Here is a 20153-nt window from a genome sequence, read left to right on the forward strand (position 1 = left end):
CGGGGGGGGGGGGGGATCCTCTGGCGCGAGGCGAAAAAAATAACGAATCACGGATCACGGATATTGAAATTTCATTTTCCCGAATCACGAAAATAAGTACTTTTTTATCCTGTTCTTACGCTACAAAGACAACAAAGAGTGTTTGAAGAAATCCAAATTGATTTAAAAAAATTACGAAAATAGGAAAGAAACGTACTCTATTATCCTGTTCTTACTTTACAAAGATACAAAGAGTGTTTGAAGAAATCCGTCAACGAAGAACAAGCGAAGATCAGCAAGGGAAGCTCTCGGCTACTTGGTAGTCTTGGTATAGTTCCCGATGCCTTACGAGACGTTATGATAATTATACGGAGGTCACATTTGAAACCATTTGAGGTCTTACGTCTCAAAATCACGCAGAATAAAGTGGTGAAATCACGAATATCGGTTATGAATTCAAGCTCTTCAAGTGTCACGCAAAACCTTCCGGTCACGGGTCACGAAGAATAAATTTATTAAATTCACGTTTCACGGAAAATAAAATCAGCTAATCGCGCGTCACGTGACTACCCCTGTACGACCCTCTTTTAGAGAGTCTTTAGAAGGTTAGGAGAAGGATAGAAACTCCAACGGATGCAAATAAACCAAACAGTTTTTCATTCATTAATACGAAACAATTTTATTTTAAACAATTACAGTCAATCGACCAGAGTCCTTAAATTGTCTAGTTTCTATTCAGTATTCTTTTACAAACGTGCAATCAAAGTTAAATTATAGAAAGGTCCACTTGCAGACTTCATCCGGGTTAGCTTTCATCCTGAAAAGCTTTCATCCGGGTTAGTTTCCATCCGGGTTTCCAACCCATGGATAATTAGGTGGGCATCCTGGTGCGCACGTGCTCATCACGCGCCCGCGTTCAGGATAGTTGCACAATCTGCAGTTGCCAGAAGGACAGTCGGGTGGGGCTGGGGAATCGCATTTCCATGGCGCAAAATCCTTAATATTTTCCAGCGTCGGGTGGGACTTAATCCATTCGATAGCCTGAGAAACGGTTACGACCCAGACGTCGTTCATAGATGCAAGTTTTTTTAGGAAGGTCACCGTTCCTACCATGAAAAAAAAACAAAGAGCAATCAGGTCGATCAGTGAGCTACTTCAAATTCCGTCCAAAAATTGAAGGGCTCATTCGTAGTCCCTTCATAGTCGTTATTTGGTAAAAGCGTCGGTGTTGAACCAAATAATTGTTGCGAGAAAGACAATCCTGCTCGAAGCTCAAGGATTGTGCGAAGTAAGTGAAATAAACGCGCGACGGTCGTGCGGCGACCACGCGAACGGGAAATCAAGGGAAAAAGAGAAGAGACGCGACTATTTCGCCTCCTCCTTTCTTAAAGAGGCTTCACTAAAAAATATACTTGTTCTTAATGAATACAGTTGCATATGCGCCCAAGCTTAGAGCAGTTTTCAATTGAGTGTCGTAAAACCAAAACCAAAGTAATTACTCTGACCAATTACAAAGGACATAGACAATCCAGGGAACCAATCAAAACTCGAAGCAAATACATGTAGCTGACGCGAAGCGCGGGAAAACGTGCGTGAGCGAGTCACGATTGGTTTTGGTTTTAATTCTGATTGGCTGAGAAAGTGGCGCGAGATTTTTAAATCAATCACTGATCGTAGTAATGCAAATCCAAAGCAAACGCAAATTACTTTCGACACTCAAGTGAAACCTGCTCTATTTGGGTTGCAAGTAGGGCTTTCCACAAGTTGCTCGAGATTTCCCAAAACGTTGCTCAAACGTTGCTCCAAAACTCCAAAAAAGTTGCTTCTGGTAATAAAAGTTGCTCGAAAGTTACTCCAATAAATCCAAAACGCTGCTTCTATTTAAGAGAATTTCTCTCTCTAATTTCCCTCTGAGGGTAAGATTTCTAAGCAGTTTTATGCAATTTTACAGCAAAAGAAGTATCTAAATAACATATAAAGGGGAAAATTTAAAGGGGAAAACGTGAAGATATCGATGACGTCATTTCTGTTGACGAGTTTTGTAGTGCTTTTATGCAGATTGAGCCGAAAGTTGAAACGCCTTCAGACGTTCCTCGAAAATCTTCGGCAAACTTCGCAAATCTTCAGAAACGTTCGTATGGCCTTTGAACAACACTCCGATAATCTTCGGAGATCTTTGGTCTGGAAATTGCTCAATATGCAACAAGTTGCTCGAAATATGAGAAGTTGCCAAAACGTTGCCGAGCAACCGGAGCAAGCCCTAGTTGCGAGGCTAATTTATATATAGAATATCAAGTCATCAATGGTCTATGACCTTACCTTCAAAGAAAATGCTATTAGCGAGCCAATCCTCCTCTAAGAGCATGAAAAATGGAGCCTTGTTGGTTTTGTAGTGCCTCTGGAAATTGGAATCCAACAGATTGAAGGCTTCCTCTGCGGTGTTAGGTTTAGCACAGGAGTCAATGATATTACACAACCCTCCGTGTGTGTCAATATAATCAACCAATGGCACTTCCCACACTCCAGGAAAAGAATCTGAGATTAAAGATAACACATTAGTTATATTTGTTAACAAAATGCAGATCAGTATAATTAAGTAAATATAATCTTTCATTATATTTTCCCAGCTACGGTCTTTGACAAAAGTATGTACTATAATGATGCGATTTAGCGCCCTCTTTCTAATAAGAGATCCCTCCCCTCGTGCATTTGAAGTTTTAATTTTTCTCTCTTTTTTTGCGAAAAAGCGCCAATAATTCAACATCCGATCCACCCAATATAATAATGCCTTTTGTTTAGGTTATTTAGTTTTGAGTTGGAAACAATATCGATTCATCTCAGTTTAGAGTTAAGGAGAAGGTTTAATCCTTACCACAGTTCACGGTTCAGTTGTCGTAGGCCAGGGGTACTTCTAACCAGTGATAAATAACCGATACCAACAGAAAAGAAAACATACAATACGCAACCGACCTGTTCGAATAAGCTACCCGACTGCAGCTCTTTGCTTTCTGTATCGAATCCTTGACTAGACTGCTTAAAGCGAAAATCATATACCCTTCACAGCGGCAAACACCAATATAGCTTCATATAGTTTTTTAGGAGTATCTCCCTAGCCCCCCCCCCCCCCCCACCTCGGGGGGCGTTTATCGATCTCGCCCCAGAAGAAGAAGAAGTAAGCTTACCCGTTGGGCATGGCCCGATCACACAGTCTTGAGTTGATCGATAATCGAGCGTGTAGGGCCATAAAGGTGGCTTCATGTACATCTGAGTGGGCATGGAAGACTCGTACAAAAAATCCAAGTCTATCAGCGCTTTGAATTCGTTGTTTCCACCGACTTGGATGTACGGCACCCGGAAGCCCTTGACATCCTGGGGATTCACGTATCCAAATTTTCTCAGAATCTCCCTCATGCCTGCTATCTCCTCGATATATTCTTCTACTGTGGCGTTTGCCCACCAGCTTTGGGGGTATTTACGGGAAATCGAGTTATCGGCGATTTCGTGGCGTTGACTGTACAGCTTTTGCACCATGCAGTAGTTGCTGTATTCGTGCGACACAAAAAAAGTTGCGGAGATGTTGCATTTGTTTGGGTTCTTAAACCGGCCGTCGAAAAGCTCCTCGTATAGGGAAAATCCGGTATTAATGGCTGAATCGAACGAGATCATCACTATCTGAGGGATCGAGGACGCTGACAAATTCCCAGGAATGTTGGTACCGCTGCAGAAGCAACCGGGAAGCTTGCAGACATTGGGGGTGCATGGCTTTGCTGGATCTCCAGTGGCTTGCGGCAGCAGGGCAACAAGCAGAACCGCAAAGAAGACAGCAATTTTTACAGGAGACATCGCTGCACTTTCCGCACTTTCTTGCCACGGTAAAGATTTCTCAGAACTGTTCTGCGCCTTGGCCTGTCAAGGCTTAGTGACAAGGACTTTCACCGCAAAGCACGTCATTTGTTATTTAAAGCTAGACTGCTTCGTGCACTCATTCACGGGTTTAACCCTTAACACCCAAAAAGAGTGACAGCTTTTGTAACTTTTTACTTTTCTAATATAACACCACTTGGGAAATCCTTATCAATGCCAGGCATTGAAATCACTTAGTTTACAACTTTACAACTGATAAAACTTTATCTTGGATTTCATCTACAGAAGCTTACAGACTCAAACGCGAGAACTATATATCGACCCTCAGGGTTTGCATGACTATTGTAGAGAACGGGGTTAAAAGACATTTTAATCCAGGTCAGAATTGAGGGCTGAAGGAGAAAGCTGTCTCAACATTTTATGTGATCAGGAGAGAGTTATAAACATTCATAATTATACAGGGTCTGTAAACACTACTCCCTTTGTATTAGAATTACCCTATTAACAATTAATTTTGCGTGTATTTGGTTACTTTTTACGACAATTAACGTAAGTACTAACATACAGCCTCCCCTTGAGTAACCTCTTGTTTCTGAGAAAGATGTGGCAATCATTTTGTGATTTTTTTAAGCTGTTCTTGTGTTCAACATAAATCCTTTGCATTTGGTATCTGTTGTTTGTTTTGAATGTCCAAATTGGGAATTATTTTTTTCTTATTTTAACTTTATAATATGATCTGCGTACTGAAATTTGCTATGATAATCGCAAAATTAAGCAGGGTGTTTTTTACCGCGAAATCAAGGAAATGGGAAGCGTGATTGACGTCACGCCAGAGTTGGTCTTTTTCCCGGAAGTCAATTCTCATCAGATATAAATTGACGTGACCTCAGTGTTGCTTTGCATTCGAGGTCTTGAGTTTTGAGCGATACAGAACGGTCGATAGTTAAGCCAGTGATTCTAATCATGTTGCGGCTGATCGACGGTGCATTTGCTGTGATGCTGTTGTGTTTTACGCTGGACACTGTAGCTGGAGCATCAGTGAAGCCTCGTGGACTCGGACCAGCGAAGCCATGCTCGCCAGACGTCTGCAAGCTTCCCGATTGTCGTTGCAGCGGAGTCGACATCCCTGGTAATTTACCTAAGGATAAAGTCCCACAAATGGTCATGTTGTCTTTCGACGACGCAGTAAACGGACAAGTCAATGGCTTTTACGAGACGCTGTTCGCGGATGGCACGCTGAAGAACCCAAACAATTGCAGTGCAACAGCGACCTTCTTCGTCTCACACGAGTACACGGAGTATCAAATGGTACAGGCGCTGTACCACAACAGGCACGATATTGCAGACCATACCATCACGCACAGGACGCCGATTCCCTGGTGGAAATCAGCAAACTACAGTCAACTTACGGACGAAATAATCGGACAGAGGGAAGTACTGCGGAAATGGGGACAGGTCGAGGCAGGGGACGTCGTAGGATACCGTGCGCCCTTCCTACAGATCGCCGGTAACCCCATGTATCAAGTTCTTTATGATAACAAGTTCCTGTACGACTCGTCGATGCCAACTCAGCAGTTCATGGACCCACCAATGTGGCCATACACCCTGGAATATCGATCGACACAGGAATGTGTTATACCGCCTTGCCCCACCGGTAAGTAAACCACCAGGAGCAATCGCTTAGCCGTGGGAGGGGGGGAGGGAGCGAGAATTTACACCAGCCGGAAGTTGCAACTCTTTTCAGCCTAGTACCCAGGCTTTCCTTTTGCGCGTACTCGAAACGTCACGAATTTGTCACAGTTAACTCATTTGAATCTTAGGGCCTGTTTACATGAAGGGAGGGTGCCCCGGCTAACCGAGTTACCCGGCTAGAAGGGATAAAACCTAGCCCGCCTTTACATGCAGAATTCACAACCCTTCTACCCGAGATGAGACAGCGTCGTTGAAGCGTGACACGGTGTGGGAAAACATTGTAGCTCCAAATGATTGAAGAAAAATATGACTTTTTACTGAATAATCGAAGCTTTTCGTCTTCAAACCTATTTTAATTTGATGTGCAAGTTCTCAGAAATTTATTGCGTTCATTTTTGGCGAAATTCAATCGAAATTCAACAGTATTTGGCCGCCAAATTGAAATTAAATTTGTTGTGTCGTGAATTAGGATAATCATTCCAACGAAAATTTCGAATTAATTAGCTGTTGCTCAAAGAAATATTTTCAAGCCGACCGATAAAACTAATTTTGATCAAATAGCACTGTTTGGGTCCAGAATATATACATTTTATGCCATTTACTTCAAATTTAGTTCAAAAACACGCGCGAAAACCAATCCCGGCAAGCCGGGATAGCTCGGTCATAACCGTTTACATGGCAAAAAGCTGTCCCGCCTAGAAGGGTGCCCCGGCAAGGCGGGTTACCCTTCTAGCATGTAAAGGCTTCGGCACGTTTTCTTAAGAAACGTATGAAAAGTTGGCTCGCCCAGGGTAGCTCGGTTAGCCGGGTAACTCGGTTAGCCGGGGCACCCGCCTTCCATGTAAACAGGTTTGTTCAAATAATTCATAAATTCACGAAAACGGACCCAGAGCTCCCTTCTTTAATTCCTTTCGCGCCTTTTTCCTTCCCTCAAAAATTCATTTAACTAAGGTCTCTCGCCCAATCTTTAAACTTCTCCATCTCCTAGGACAGTGGCGAGGTAAAAAAGAGGATTTACACTGCGACTTTTCTGATTTATTGTTTGCAGATTCATTCCCAGGCCTCTGGGAGGTTCCTATGATTGATTACTTGGATTCGCGTGGCATGCCATGCAACATGATTGACGGGTGCTGGCCGCCTACTAGTGAGCAAGACGCGTATAATCTGCTGCTCAAGAATTTTGAAAGACACTACAACAGTTCCAGCAGGGCGCCTTTTCCCATGTTCATGCATGCTGTTTGGTTTCAAAAATTCCCTTACACTGTAAATGGTAAGTCATGACATAATACAGGAGTCCCCTGGGTAATATGTTAGCAAAGGGTTCATGCGTGACACGTGAAAAAGGCAAAAATCAGACCGTGACTCGTGAAAATTGCATCGTGACGCGTGAAAATAGCTAGAGAAAACTCGTGATTCGTGAATCCTGTTGTTTCAAATATACGTGACAGTGAAATGGGATCACGCGTAAAAATTACATCGTGACGCGTAAAAATAGCTAGAAAAAACTCGTGATTCGTGAATTCTGTAGTTTCAAATATACGTGTCAGTGAAATGGGATCACGACCCTCCCTTTCTCCCTTTCTAGTTTTCTACTAATATATTTATGCTTTTTCCCACCCGGGAGGCAGCGCGGTAGTCTAACATCAGTGCACTGGACCCCGGATCGAGCGGTTCAGGTTCAAGTCCTTGCCGGGGTCACACTACTTGTGTTTTTGGGCAAAACACTTTACTCTCACAGTGACTCTCTTAATCTAAAGTGTATAAATGGGTATCGGCGAATTTAATGCTCAGAGGGTCACTCTGCGAAGGGTAGCATCCCAACCAGGGGGAGTAGAAATACAGTCTGTTCGCTTTATGCTACTGAAACCGGGATAATCTTCGGCCTGATGGGCAATCTACCCCGATCTAAAGTCGTAAAACCAAAGCCAAAATAATCACTCTGGTCGATCACAGAGGACACTGACAATTCAGTGAACTAATCAAAACTCGAAGCAAATACATGTAGCCGGCACGAAAGCGGGAAAACATTTTTGGCAGAGTCACGATTGTTGAGGGTTTTACTTTTGATTGGTTGAGAAAGTGGAGCAATTTTTTTAAACCAGTCACTTATATAGCGTAGTTATGCAAAGCCAAAGCTAGCCTGCGTAGCAGGTGCCTGTGAAGTTTTTTTAAGCGAGTTTAAAAGGGAGCGAGATCGCGAGAAGGCCACGCGAGGAAAAATTCTTGGGGGCGGCGCCTCCTTGATTTTTTCCTCGCGTGTCCCTTTTGCGCTTTTCGCGTTTCCCATACGCGCGCTCTAAACTACGTAGGCTAAGCCAAAGCAAATTCGAATTACTTCCGACACTTAGTGAAAATCGCTATAATTGAGAGAATTGCTAGATTAATATAACTCAAACGTTGTTAGATCCAAGCGATCATAAACGCTGAATTCTGTTTATTTCCAGCAATGAAAAGATTCCTACAGGATATTCTCTCCCGTGGAGACGTTTGGATGCTTGGCGTAAAACATGTCATTGAATGGATCAAGTCGCCAACCAGCCTCGATGATATCGAAAATTTCACTCCATGGAAATGCGACTCCCCTCCCCCCACCCCCTTCGTGCAGTAGCCCGAACGTCTGTGGCTTTCCTGACAACCCCCATTACTTGTACACCTGTACCCGTCCGTGTCCTGAGCATTACCCGTGGGTTGGAAACCCGGATGGAAATTAACACTCGTGCGTGTATATCTCGGAAGTTAAAGGTTACCCGGATGAAAGCATTTTTGATTGTGTAACTAGAGTAGCTGTTGCAGAAATTTGAACTCAATAGAAACTAAGAAATATTAACTTGATACTTGTTTCTTGGTTTTTGGTTGTCACGGAACGTTTCTAGTGAAGAGTGGATTGCGTGACGATCAAAATAAGGGCTGCGGAATTTTGGTGTGCACTTGCTTTTAATTAGAACCGACTCTATGCTGTAAAGGATTTCTTTATAACAAAAACAACAATAGAAATCAACTCGATTTAAATGATTAACTGCCTCTAGCTTGTTTTTCTTAGTAATGTAAATTAAAACCTACAACTAACATGCCGAGGCGGGGGGAGGGGGGGGGGGGGGCGTGGCGAGGGGGAGGGGTGAAGACAGAACCATTTTAAAGCTTCTGCAAACAGGTGAAGTGTTTAGATACGCTTAACATAGCTAGGCTTTTCAATTCTACGGACGTCAAAAGAAGATGCTGACACTTAGTTTGGGTCCAACAGCAGTTTATTCATTCTTCAAGGTTGAAATAGAAAAATCTTTACAAGGCTGCTTGCTAATCTTCCATTTGTATGTGTCTATGTCAATAAGTATAAAAGAACAATGCAACTAAATGTGAAATACAAATAAAACGAAAGAATATATAAAATTCGGACAAACAGATCTATAAAGTAAACCCTGGAAAGAGCTTACTGCATGACCTGGCTGCTAAACTTAGCAAAACTTTCTATTCCAAAAGCTATCATACCTTGAAACAAGCTTACTGTTGGCTTTTGTATTTAACTGAATAATACAAAATTAACTAAATAAGCCTACTGCGAGAAAGTAAGCACTAGCCAACAGATCAAAGTGACATGTAAAACTACAAAAAACGGCAAAAGTCGCGTGACCAAAAAACTGAACTGGGAGATTATTTAGTGTAAAATGCTATTCTAAAGTACCCCGCAATATCAGGCCGTCGAATTCTTGATTTCAAGCCTGATTCACTTACGATTAGGACATCGCGACTCCTACAAAAGCTGCTTCACCGTATCACTCTTTTTAGGCTTGCCTACATAACGTTTGCTTGCCAACAATTGGTTTTTTTTTTGTCTTCTCTTTTTTGCAAGCTGGCATTTCTTTATTTGCCTACAAAAAGTTTTGCCTGCCTGTATAAATTTCTATACTATTAAACATGCATGCCATTTTAAAATCTATGTCATGTAATCGTCCATCTGGAAGGTATCAGTATGGGGGGGGGGGGGGGGGTGGGGGGTACTCCCAAAAGTGGACTGTTCGTGGAGGCTCCTGTCCGCCCGAAAGTGGGGGGGGGGGAAAAAGGTTGGAAAAGTATTAAAGACTACGGCTGATTCTTCTAAGCAAGTTAAGGAGCTACTCAAGTGAAACGTTTAGAAAAGGGATGCAGTGTTTTTACCGTAGGTTACGTAATGGGTACCACTCTTCATGTAAGGTCAGGGCCGTAACCAGACCTTTGCCAGTAGACGAGGCAAGATCTTGTTAGTGGATCCTGTGGGCATGCTCTCCAGAAAATTTTGAAATCTAGAAACTACGAATCTTTTTCAGAGACATTTTTCATGAGGTAATTATTGAGAAAAATCAATCTTGTTCAACTGGGGATTATTTTCCCTTAAAAAGATAATTTGTTTTTCATTTTGGGTAAAAATTTAGACGAGGCAAGTGCCTCGTCTTGCCTCTTGCTAGTTACGGCCCTGAAGTTATGTGATAGGACAACCTTTTCTGTAAAAAAGTATCAAAATGGATAAGTGCTTGGACCTTGGGGCGAAGACCGCTCGTTTAAAACTTTGTTGGGTTTCCCTCCGGGGTATCAGTATGGGGATCAATTTAGGTTTCTGGGAAACTGCTCACCTACCCCTCCCCAAACCTAACATTAACCCTTACTTATCGCTTTGGGCAAAATGTTAGGTTTGGGGAGGGGTAGGTGAGCAGTTTCCCAGAAACCTAAATTGATCCCCGTATGGTAGGTATAGAAACCTCCGATGTATGATTACATTCAAAAGGTGTCTAATGCATCAGTGTGTGGGTATACAAAATAATTATCATAAAAAAATTCAGCGTACATGTTTTAAAAAAAGTTATACTGACAGACAATCTGTCAGCATTAACTGATCTACAATTGTGCAATTAAGTACAAATTAAACTGGCTTTAGACCCTGTATAATGTCAGTTCGTCACACGGTCTACACTGGCAAACAAACTTAACTAGAGGGCTAGCAGAACATCATTCTACATGTACTGGTTCATATCTCCACTTTTGGAACTGGTTTACCAATATTCTCCAGCTGCAAGGTACTGCTTTCAAACCCTTTGTTGTCTCGCACGACGTCGACATAGCGTCGACGAGTGCGTCGTTGCTCGCCTTTATTGGTTCTTCCTTTTTTGCTTCGACAAAATACGCTGAAATTAGAAAGAACAGGCACTGTTTAGAACTACAAGTATCTTTTATCTCTATGGATCTAACCTTAAATTTCCAGCCTCTTGAGCCTTATATTTTTTAGCAATACGAGGCGTGTAGTCCCTCCGTTACATTCCGTCACTATTCTCACTGGGAGTCCTCAAGCACAAACGCCCCTATTTCCTTTGGGATATCACTTGTTTACTTTCCTGCTTCTGTATATTCTCTAGGGAGTCTACTGTACATAATGTTTTTCGTAGTTTAGTATAAATACTAGGCCTGTTTTATCCTGTTTTCCCTTTCTTCGTTTTAACGGACGCCAGACGTCAGATCGTCGCCCCACCGTCCTCCCCGCAGCGATGACTCACATTTGTGCCTTATAATTAGCTCCCACTCCTTTCCGCCAACGGGCTCACCTCTTCCCATATCTTATCCCAACCTGGGGGGACTCCCAGTGGGAAATTAATACTGTCTTTACAACATGCAAAATTTGTCGAAATGATATCTGAACGTGCAATGAGGGAACATCTACTTACCAGTAACAAATACTGAAGAAAGCAACAAGACCCCCAGCAACAGACAGCGCAACAATTATGTACAGTTTTTTCTTTGAGGGATTTTCTGCAAAAAAATCAAACCATAAAAAATGATCAATGATCGTTTAAAAGAACTAGAAAGACAAAACGTCGTATGTCCCAAATTAGTTCTATGTATAGCCGATAATGCAAATCGATCCTTCATTAAAAATCAACAAAACAACCAATACGTTATCACAGATCCAGTGAGAGCTCTAATTAAACCCGAGGGGGCTAAATTGTCTTTAAGATCTTTTTATGGGGGCTTAATAGAGAGGGGGTTCGGGGCTTATTTGAGAAGAGAGCGTATTTCAAAGTATATATCAGTTAGGGTACGAATAGCGAAATAAGTTGATCTTTTGATAACGCTTTTTCACAAAATAGTAAAGTAAGTAATAGCATTTAACATTTTCGAATTTCGAATCAAGATATAAGGTACATTTTACCTGGGCACCATCCCCACTGCTTTTCTTGGTCATAGTTACAAGTCACTCCACACCACGTTCTGTTAGTCGTAATGCCTTTCACACATGAGGTTCGATTTGTTCCTTTATACAGAAAAGGAAACTTGCAGCACTCGTCAGGCGACTGTCCATCAACTGTCTTCACACTGCACTCTGACAGTAAAATATAAAATATGTAACAAATAGATCCACAATTTTCCATGGTCTACCTTCTTTTATTAAAAACTAGCAATGGTATATTGCAATTCCTGCGTAACGTAAACAGTTGGGGAGCTCAAATATTGCAATTTTTGGACGTTTTAAATAAAACAATTATTCCACTTGCGCTTGTTGGATTTGAGATAGTTATAGCTAACTCATATACAACGCGGACTCGTGGAATAATTGTTAAATAGACCATAGAAATTACGTCAGAAAATGTTTAAAATTCGCGACAAAAGTAGGAAAAAAGGCTATTTTTAAAGAGGCCTTAAATGATTAACAAATCAAGGTTACAATATAATGGCACTGTAACCTTAATTATTTAATATTGACTCGAGTATGAAAAGAATGCGTCGTTGGCTGATTGAATCCATAAGTTAGATAATTGTACAGCAAAAACTACTAAGGGACAGACCATTATTTTGTTGGAGAGGGGTATGAAAAATATTCCTCCGCAAACATTTTTCTGAAATGCAAACTATTTTTTGTTACTTATATCGTGTTTGCAAACAATTTATTTTGTCTTTCTAGACGTTGCAAACACTTTTTTAACATTTTTCATACCCCCTCCAAAAATAAAATGGCCCGTCCCTAAAGAAACAGTTAATATTCTAAGAGTTCCAAAATAAGCAAAAACCACCTGTCAAAAGGAAGTTGCAATGGTAACGTCAAATTGTCTTTTGCCAACACTTCTCATGTTAAAATGTTCATAGATAAATTTTAGGAATTTTAGGAAATGAAGTTTCAGTGCTATCGATTTATAAGTTATAAATGTTCAAAGTCAGCTCGGGCACATCCCCCTCCCACCCCCGGTGTGGATAGGGTCAAAAATAGATTTATTTGTAAGTGAAGAGTTAGAGCAATTTTCAATTGAGTATCGTTAAACCAAAACCAAAGTAATTAATCAGTCCAATCACAAAGGACACAGACAATCCGGTGAACCATCAAAACTCGAAGAAAATACATGTAGCTGGCACCAAGCACGGGAAAACGTGCGCGAGCGAGTCACGATTGGTTTTGGTTTTACTCCTGATTGGCTGAGAAAGTGGCGCGAGAGTTTTAAGCCAATCACTAAGCGTAGTAATGCAAAACCAAAGCAAACGCAATTTACTTTCGACACTCAAGCGAAAACCGCTATTTTTCAAACAGACTGTTATTATGATTAGTCATAATTATTAGTCTGAACGTTGGTACAATTTTTTAAACAAATGATTTGTAACAAAATTATCAAATACTGCACCTACCCTTTTTACGGTCTTCTCCCTCAAAGAATGTTGTACATTGCTCGCTTGAATTTTTTGGTTTAATGAATTCACCAATTGTTATTTGACCGACTGGAAGCTCACCAATTTGACCATCGCTAGCTGCCTCTGATAGCATTGCTGCTACCTCACTTTGGCCAAGAGATTCATTAAATTTCAATACCATGTCTGCAATGACGCTTCCCCGTCTATAAGGTAATAACAGCAAAAAAAAAAAAAAACAACAACGAACAAGATTATCAGAATAGCGCTATATTATTATTATTATTATTATTATTATTAAATTATCATTATTATTATTATTATTATTATTATTTTATTATTATTATTATTATTATTATTATTATTATTATTATTACAAGTGAAACCGGTAAAAACAATATATAATTATATATCCCATAGAAAACAGGTAAATGTGAAAATAGATTAGTGTGTATCAATCAGATCAATCTGCAGCTTACTTTCATAAGCAAATGCCCACATTGTGCGGTTCCAGAAAATATCCATACCCACCCCAAGGATGGTCATTGGAAATTCTGAGGGGGATGAGGGTCTCAATAGTACAAACATTTTAAAGAAAGTATGAAGCAAAACTAGAAATCCCAGGGGGTGGGAGGGTCCAAACCAAAGAACCATCCTTGGGGGAGGTATGGATATTTTTTTGAACCACACCCTGTGGAACCAAGCCTGTGCTGCAAAAAAACTTGACACATTAACTTAACCTGGAGTAAAATTTGTGGTCTGCGATAAAAATTATGTAAATTCTCTGTTATTTCATTATTTTTACATGTTTTTATTTGAAACAAAAATGTTTTGTCATGAACCTCAGAATGGTTTTAAAACTTACATGTAATTAAGTGTCAGTATTTACATGAAGCCTTATTGGGTTCTAGGAGAAGCCACGAGCCAAGCAGCCCACACTGCCGGAGCTTATCCCGGTATCCGCAGCATTAAGCGGCTAGGAATATTTCTACTCTCCCCTGAATGGGATGCTAGTCAACTGCAGGGTCCCCCCCCCAGCATTATGTCGCCGGTACCCATTGATACACCTGGGTGGAGAGAGGCACTATGAGAGTAAAGTGTCTTGCCCAAGAACATAACACAAGTGACCTCGGCCAGGGCTCGAACTCGGACTGCTCGATCCGGCTGCCTCGTCCCCAGGCGTCCTCGTCCTTGGTCGTGCACGGTTCGCTTGGTGTTGTGGGACTGACGTGCACGGTTCGCTTGGCGTTCTGGGCCTGATGCGGACGGGGAAGCGGACGCCTGGCAGATCCTGTTCAGTTTCTTGGCAAAAATGTTCGGTTTCTCGTCAAAAGGCGTTTTAGAGCTTTTAACAAGTTTAACGGTCAAGAAATCAACACTGGGAGCTACGTGGAAGTTAGTACTGTCAACATGGGGATTTTGACGGCCTTTCGGATCGTTTTCGTTGCTCTATCGAGCCGATTCTTTTCAGCGTTCACTGAGGCTGGTTTCAGCAAAGCGGGGGTCCCTTTGCTTTAATCTAATGTTGGCGGGAAATCTAGCTCAAAATCAGCGATTTATCCGGAGAAATGGTATGAAATCTGAGCAGAAGATTGAACAGAGAAAATCCCACTTTGATTGCGAGAAGATCGTCAATGGCGGAGGGTAAAGAATCTCTGCCGTCGTTAGAAAATTAAATTTCTTTATAAGCTTCGAACTGAGGGTAAGTTTCGCTTCAATCGATGCCAGAGCTGGTTTGTTTCGTTTCTGAGCAGTGCTTAGCTTCCTTACATTTCGGTATACTTTTATTTGTACCTCTTGGCCGTTAAACTTCAGCTATAAAGTCTATAAGCAGCGCTCCAGAGAGAGCCGTTCAAGTGCTAACAAGTGTTTTATCAAATTAATGTTGTCCAACGTAGGAGATCTTATGAGAACATGACACATAAACAATTATAATGTGTGCTGATATTTTATTCTAGCTAGGTTAACCTCATAATTTACCTTTCTTGACAGAAAGTACAATTATTGAAATTTCAACTTTGCGTAGTTCTGTTTATTTCAGCACTTAATGTGTTAGTGACCAGAGGAGGCAGGTCCTACTCAAAATTTCTTTTTACTGATTCAAGTGTTAATATCGAAATTACTCTCCGCTGATTAATTTGTGTGTTTCTCGTCACTGTACTGCTTGATAATGCATTGATACTGTAAGGAGAAATAAAGTTTTGGTCACTCTTTTGGAGGATTTAAGCCTGATAAGACTTTGACAAACTTGTAACAAAAAAAAATATAGTTTTTTCTAGTTGTAGTGTCACAGGGAGTGTTTTTTAGTAGGTGTTTTTAGAGAATGTGTGGCAAAACTTTATTCCTAAGGGTAACAAAACACTGGACTATGACAGACAGCAAAACTGAAATCATTTTTGCCGGCCCAAGAGTTTATGGCTGAGATAGTGTAGGAAAATAAATTGAGATGCCAGGCAATTTTACATCAAAGGGTTTGTTACTGACTCTTAACTGCATTTCATGTGAACATGGCAACTCCTGGCTAACCATATTCAATTTGATTAAAATAAATAAACCGGCAAACCTGGAGTTGCCACTTTTTCCCCAGTCTGCTAATAGCCCACTGCCTCTAGCAGTCTTGGAAAACAATTAAAACACTTTAAATGTTGAATGTATGCTTTGCCTACCCTGCTGCTTTATACCCATGACAACAGCTGTTGTAAGAGAAAAAGATACCTTTTTACATTTTAAAAAATATTTTTAGTAGTACTGATTTTGCAAAACCATTCAGACATTTCCCTTCAATTTGCAAAAGTTATCTAGCCAGGAGGGTTTTACCTGCATGGCCTTAACCTACTGTGAATTTAAATAAGTTGTGCATGAGATAATCTGAGGATTACTGTTTGTATGACAATTTCCTTGGTGGTGCCCTTCATCTGATTATGATCTAGACATAATAGTTAGCCTTCTCCTGAAAATTAACTTGATTGATTTTCTAAAGTGATTTACTACCCTCTTCAACCCTCCATGTACAGTTCACCCCAGCTCCTTTTGTAATTAGTTAATATCAAGTCAGTGGGAGCATAACAAAGGCCTTTAGACACCAAATTTGCAAGCACAAAGTAAACATTTCTTTTCAGTGGCTAAAAAAGTAAAGAATTTTACAAATACATGTACTATTTTAAATTTGTAAAGAATTACAGGAGAGTGATAAAAAATTAAGAGGGGTTTGTTCCTAGAGTTATTTAGAATAGAATGATGGTGGGCCTTGGATGTCCAAAGATGCTAGCCTTGCATATTAATACACAAATATTTATGAGAAAAATTATCTTTCCATTTTTACAAAGCAAGATTTCAAGATGATCTTAAATCATATACCACACATGAACCATTCTAAAAACTTCATGAAAACAGTGTCACATTCATTAGAAATGCTCTCTGCACCTGCCCCCAAATTAAAAGCCTGCATGGCATGGCATAGGTACATTCCAAACAATTTAGTTGCCTCAGTTGCATTCACAGCATAAATGGCAGATTCACTGCCACAATGCTTAACAAAAAAAATGTGTATTTATCCTTAATAAATTGTGGTTTAATGGGAAAAAAGTCACCTACTGGCAATCAATAAAAAAAATTGCATTGAAAAAAATTACAGTTATGATATCAAACATTTTTAATGTAATTTTTATTTTCAATTAATAAAACAACTATCAAAGGTTGTGCTTGATTACTGATAAGCAGATAATTAACATTTTATTGAAGTAAACCAGAGATAGTAGAAATGACATCCCAAAGACAGATGAATTGTTATTTGTATCGATGGATTCATACTGTTGTTGCATTATCTTTGTCGCGTCTGGCTTTAATGAGCGTCCATGGAATAACTAAAAGGCAACTAACTCTCGGGCTCTACGAAAAAAATTCTACACAAAACAATAATGGAAAGGATAACTAATTTTCTTGTCATTTACACTCGGATTTACAAGACAACTTCGATAAACGGAAATGAGTACCTGTCTCTCTTGGAGTTCGGAAAATGTCATTAGACATTTCAACGTCTCTTTGCCGTAAAGGATTTAAAGCTTTTTTAACTTCACAGAGTGCCTCGTATGCTCCTTCTGGCTCTTCTCAAGCTGAGCTGGGACATGAAGCGTGCGAAAATGGTGTTGAAGTCCGTCGTCTTAATAAGAATATTTTTCATAAAAGATGTGTCCAAGGCGCTCTGTGTTGTAAAAATGCTAAATAGACGGCTCTTTTGCTGTTTTTAATACACAGTTTCAGGGTTGATGACATTTTGGTCCGCCATATTGAATGCAAGATCTGCCAGGCGCTCCGCGGCTCGCTCCCTAACCATCAATCCCCGCGCTCCCTGTTTTCCCGCCTTACCGCCTCAACGTCCGGCCAATCGGCGCCTGGGGACGAGGCAGTCGATCCGGAGTCCGGTGCACTAACCATTAGGCCACCGCGCCTCCCATCTTATTGGGTTCTGCGATGTTCATATTATATAAAAAGCCATCAATGTTACTTAAGTATATTCAGGTTTAAACTGGCAACATGTGGGAATCAATCATGTGATAATTTTATTACATTGACACAGTGTGTACTTTTGAGTTCATTTTGACTAACAGGAATGCCCTTGCAAAGTCTTCAAGTAACCTGTAAATAGAAACAAAACAAACAAAAAACTATTATTTTGCTGAAATTGCTATTTTCCAGCATGCAGACTGTATATTAAAATTAAATGGCCCTTTTCAGTGTGTGAAAACTGGCTGCTTTTATGTTAGGCCAGTGGATCCAATATTTTTTTCCACTTGCTACTGTAGATAGCCAAATGACATTTATGGATTTTTATTTTTTGTTGTAGTTGTTTCGAAAGAAACATGTGGCTTCGGGTAAGCTTATAATGGTTTCACCTTACCCAGTCTTCCTAGGTCAGGCAAGGAAGAAATCAATTTTCTTTGCACCCTTCCTTTCATTAATTATTGCAGAAAAATGTCATATTATTTTAATAATCTTTAAAAATGTTTTGGACCCTAAAACTGAATTTTGTAATCTGTTCATTTCAAAGCATTACATCACTGAAATCTATGTATGGTATTCTTGTAGAGCAAGTTGCCAACAAAAATTAAGCTGAAGTTTATTTAAATCGAATTTACAGCTACTGCTTGGCTAATTTTAATTTATGAGTTAAAAAAACTTGGGTCTTGACAAAGTGCGAGCCAACAAGTCATGAGAGCCATTCCACTATATACAAATAGCACATTGGTTGGCCTAAAAAGCTCCCTGGTTAGCCTAAGCAGTACTCCAGTTAGCCTGAGTATAGTTAGCTGAGGTTGCTTCAGGTTATGCTATTTATTGGAGTTAGGTATTTTGGCTTGTATGGCACTTATGTGTCATGAAACATACGAGCCATGAAAGCCATTCCAGTTAGCCTACATAAGATTCCGGTTAGCCTATATAGTACTCTGGTTAGCCTTAAAAGCACTTTGGTTGCCAAAGGGTACATCATGTTGCTTGCAGTTAGCTTTATAGTGGGTTTAGGGTTTTCTGGCTTGCTTAAGTTAAAGGCCTCGCGAATTTTTTACATTGTTACTTTAAAATGCTACTGTAGGTCATCCAACAACTAAAAATACAGGCCTTAAAAACAAACAGATTTTGTGTAAAGTAGACAAATGTCTGGACAAAAAGCAATGAATGTGTGTAGAGAGAAGGAAGGGAATTGCCAGAATTGACTGTCACATAACTATGTGTAAAACTAAGAGATCAACAATTACCTGAACTCCATAGTTTAACTCACTGAACAGTAATCCAGAATGTGCTGTCAAAACATTAGGCATTCTATTAGTCCCTGACCTGTAAACCACAAAATGCAAAGGAAACGTAAATCTATGTTTACCAATACAATAAAACATCATGGGAAGAACAAATTTTGAGTTAAGAAATGGTCTCATTTATTAAACATACCCAAAAAGGCATTCCAAAACGTGAATAGCACTGTTTAATTAAACTCTATATTAGCTACCAGGTTGACTGCAAGTAGTCTCTAGTCTAACTTAAAAAAAGAGATCACACTGAGCTGAAATGTTTCTTCCAATTTCAAAGGTATCACATAAAATCTTCCTGACGTAATTTTTCTTTGCGGTCTAAAATGGCCATTTGGTCAATATTTTGAGGAACATTTCCTCGTGTATAAATAATGAAAAGATGCGAGTATTTTTAATTTGGAAAACAGTAGCTTAAAATTCAGATAACGAACATAAATAACAGTTGTATGCCTCGACGAAATGACTGCCATTTAATACTATCGCCTTGTTCTCACCATCTATTTTTTTACGCCTAGCCAGGCTTTAATTCCAGTAAGCTTAGTTGATAATCATGATAAACGTCGAAGACATAAGCTTTAACCAGTCTAAAAAAATCATTGTTCAATGAGAAACGCTCACCTCAGTCCTCAGGTCCCTGTTAGTTTCTTTTGCCCACGTTTTCGCACGTCAATACTCATTCCATATTCTTCTTTATTCGGAATACAAATAAAGGAGGTTTTCCCCGCGTTTGGGGACTCGTTTTGATCGCGTCAAGAAGGAAAAACATCGACAAAAGTGTCCTCTATAACTCAAAATCATGTTTTGTCGCATAGTCGCCATTTTGAAAATGCTCTTCATGAGCCCACAATACGGACCACGGGGAATCCGCTGGGGTGACCACCAGCAGGGGGAGGGGGAGGGGCAGCTATTTAACTTCTCCCCAGGCCCACTCCCTTCGTCTGGAAGAAATTACATTCAACCTCGCGAAAAGCAATTGAAATGAGAAAAAACTGACAACGCTATTATAAAGAGCATACACTCCTCCCTTTGGCAAAATTTTCTTTTATTCCTACCGCAAATTGTTGTTGAGAAGGAAGCCAACGAACTTTTCAGTTGTATTTTTTACTGCCGTCCTTTTTTAGGAAAAAGTAATAATGGCCATTTTTAAAAACACTATTTAAAAAGCTACAACTTGGCGTA

The 20153-nt window shown here is 40.2% G+C and overlaps 3 protein-coding genes across 3 annotated transcripts in view; 1 reads left to right on the forward strand and 2 right to left on the reverse strand.

Annotated features, from left to right (window-relative positions):
* Positions 1-631: 631 nt before the first annotated feature.
* LOC144639184 (chitin deacetylase 8-like) lies at positions 632-4555 on the reverse strand. The gene is made up of 3 exons (XM_078498456.1): positions 3162-4555; positions 2299-2514; positions 632-1085 (listed from the first exon to the last, which is right to left on the reverse strand). The coding sequence occupies exons 1-3, from the start codon at positions 3820-3822 to the stop codon at positions 817-819; spliced, it is 1146 nt and encodes a 381-aa protein (XP_078354582.1). The 5' UTR covers positions 3823-4555; the 3' UTR covers positions 632-816.
* An 84-nt stretch (positions 4556-4639) lies between these two features.
* LOC144639182 (chitin deacetylase 8-like) lies at positions 4640-8547 on the forward strand. Its single transcript, XM_078498455.1, is given in 4 exon segments — positions 4640-5497; positions 6584-6805; positions 7980-8119; positions 8121-8547. Coding segments are annotated over 4 exon segments (1179 nt in total). The 5' UTR covers positions 4640-4806; the 3' UTR covers positions 8247-8547.
* Positions 8548-8762: 215 nt separating this feature from the next.
* Positions 8763-20153, reverse strand: part of LOC144639157 (uncharacterized) — a 68690-nt gene continuing 57299 nt past the window's right edge. The window contains exons 24-27 of the mRNA XM_078498412.1: positions 13171-13376; positions 11708-11878; positions 11223-11307; positions 8763-10688 (exon numbers count right to left, since the gene is read on the reverse strand). Of these exons, the coding sequence (XP_078354538.1) occupies positions 10532-10688; positions 11223-11307; positions 11708-11878; positions 13171-13376 (619 nt within the window). The 3' untranslated portion in view covers positions 8763-10531. The remainder of the gene's footprint in view (positions 10689-11222; positions 11308-11707; positions 11879-13170; positions 13377-20153) is intronic.

This window comes from Oculina patagonica, chromosome 14 (assembly GCF_052425735.1).
Source record: "Oculina patagonica isolate OP01 chromosome 14, crgOcupat, whole genome shotgun sequence".
NCBI classification, from domain to species: domain Eukaryota; kingdom Metazoa; phylum Cnidaria; class Anthozoa; order Scleractinia; family Oculinidae; genus Oculina; species Oculina patagonica.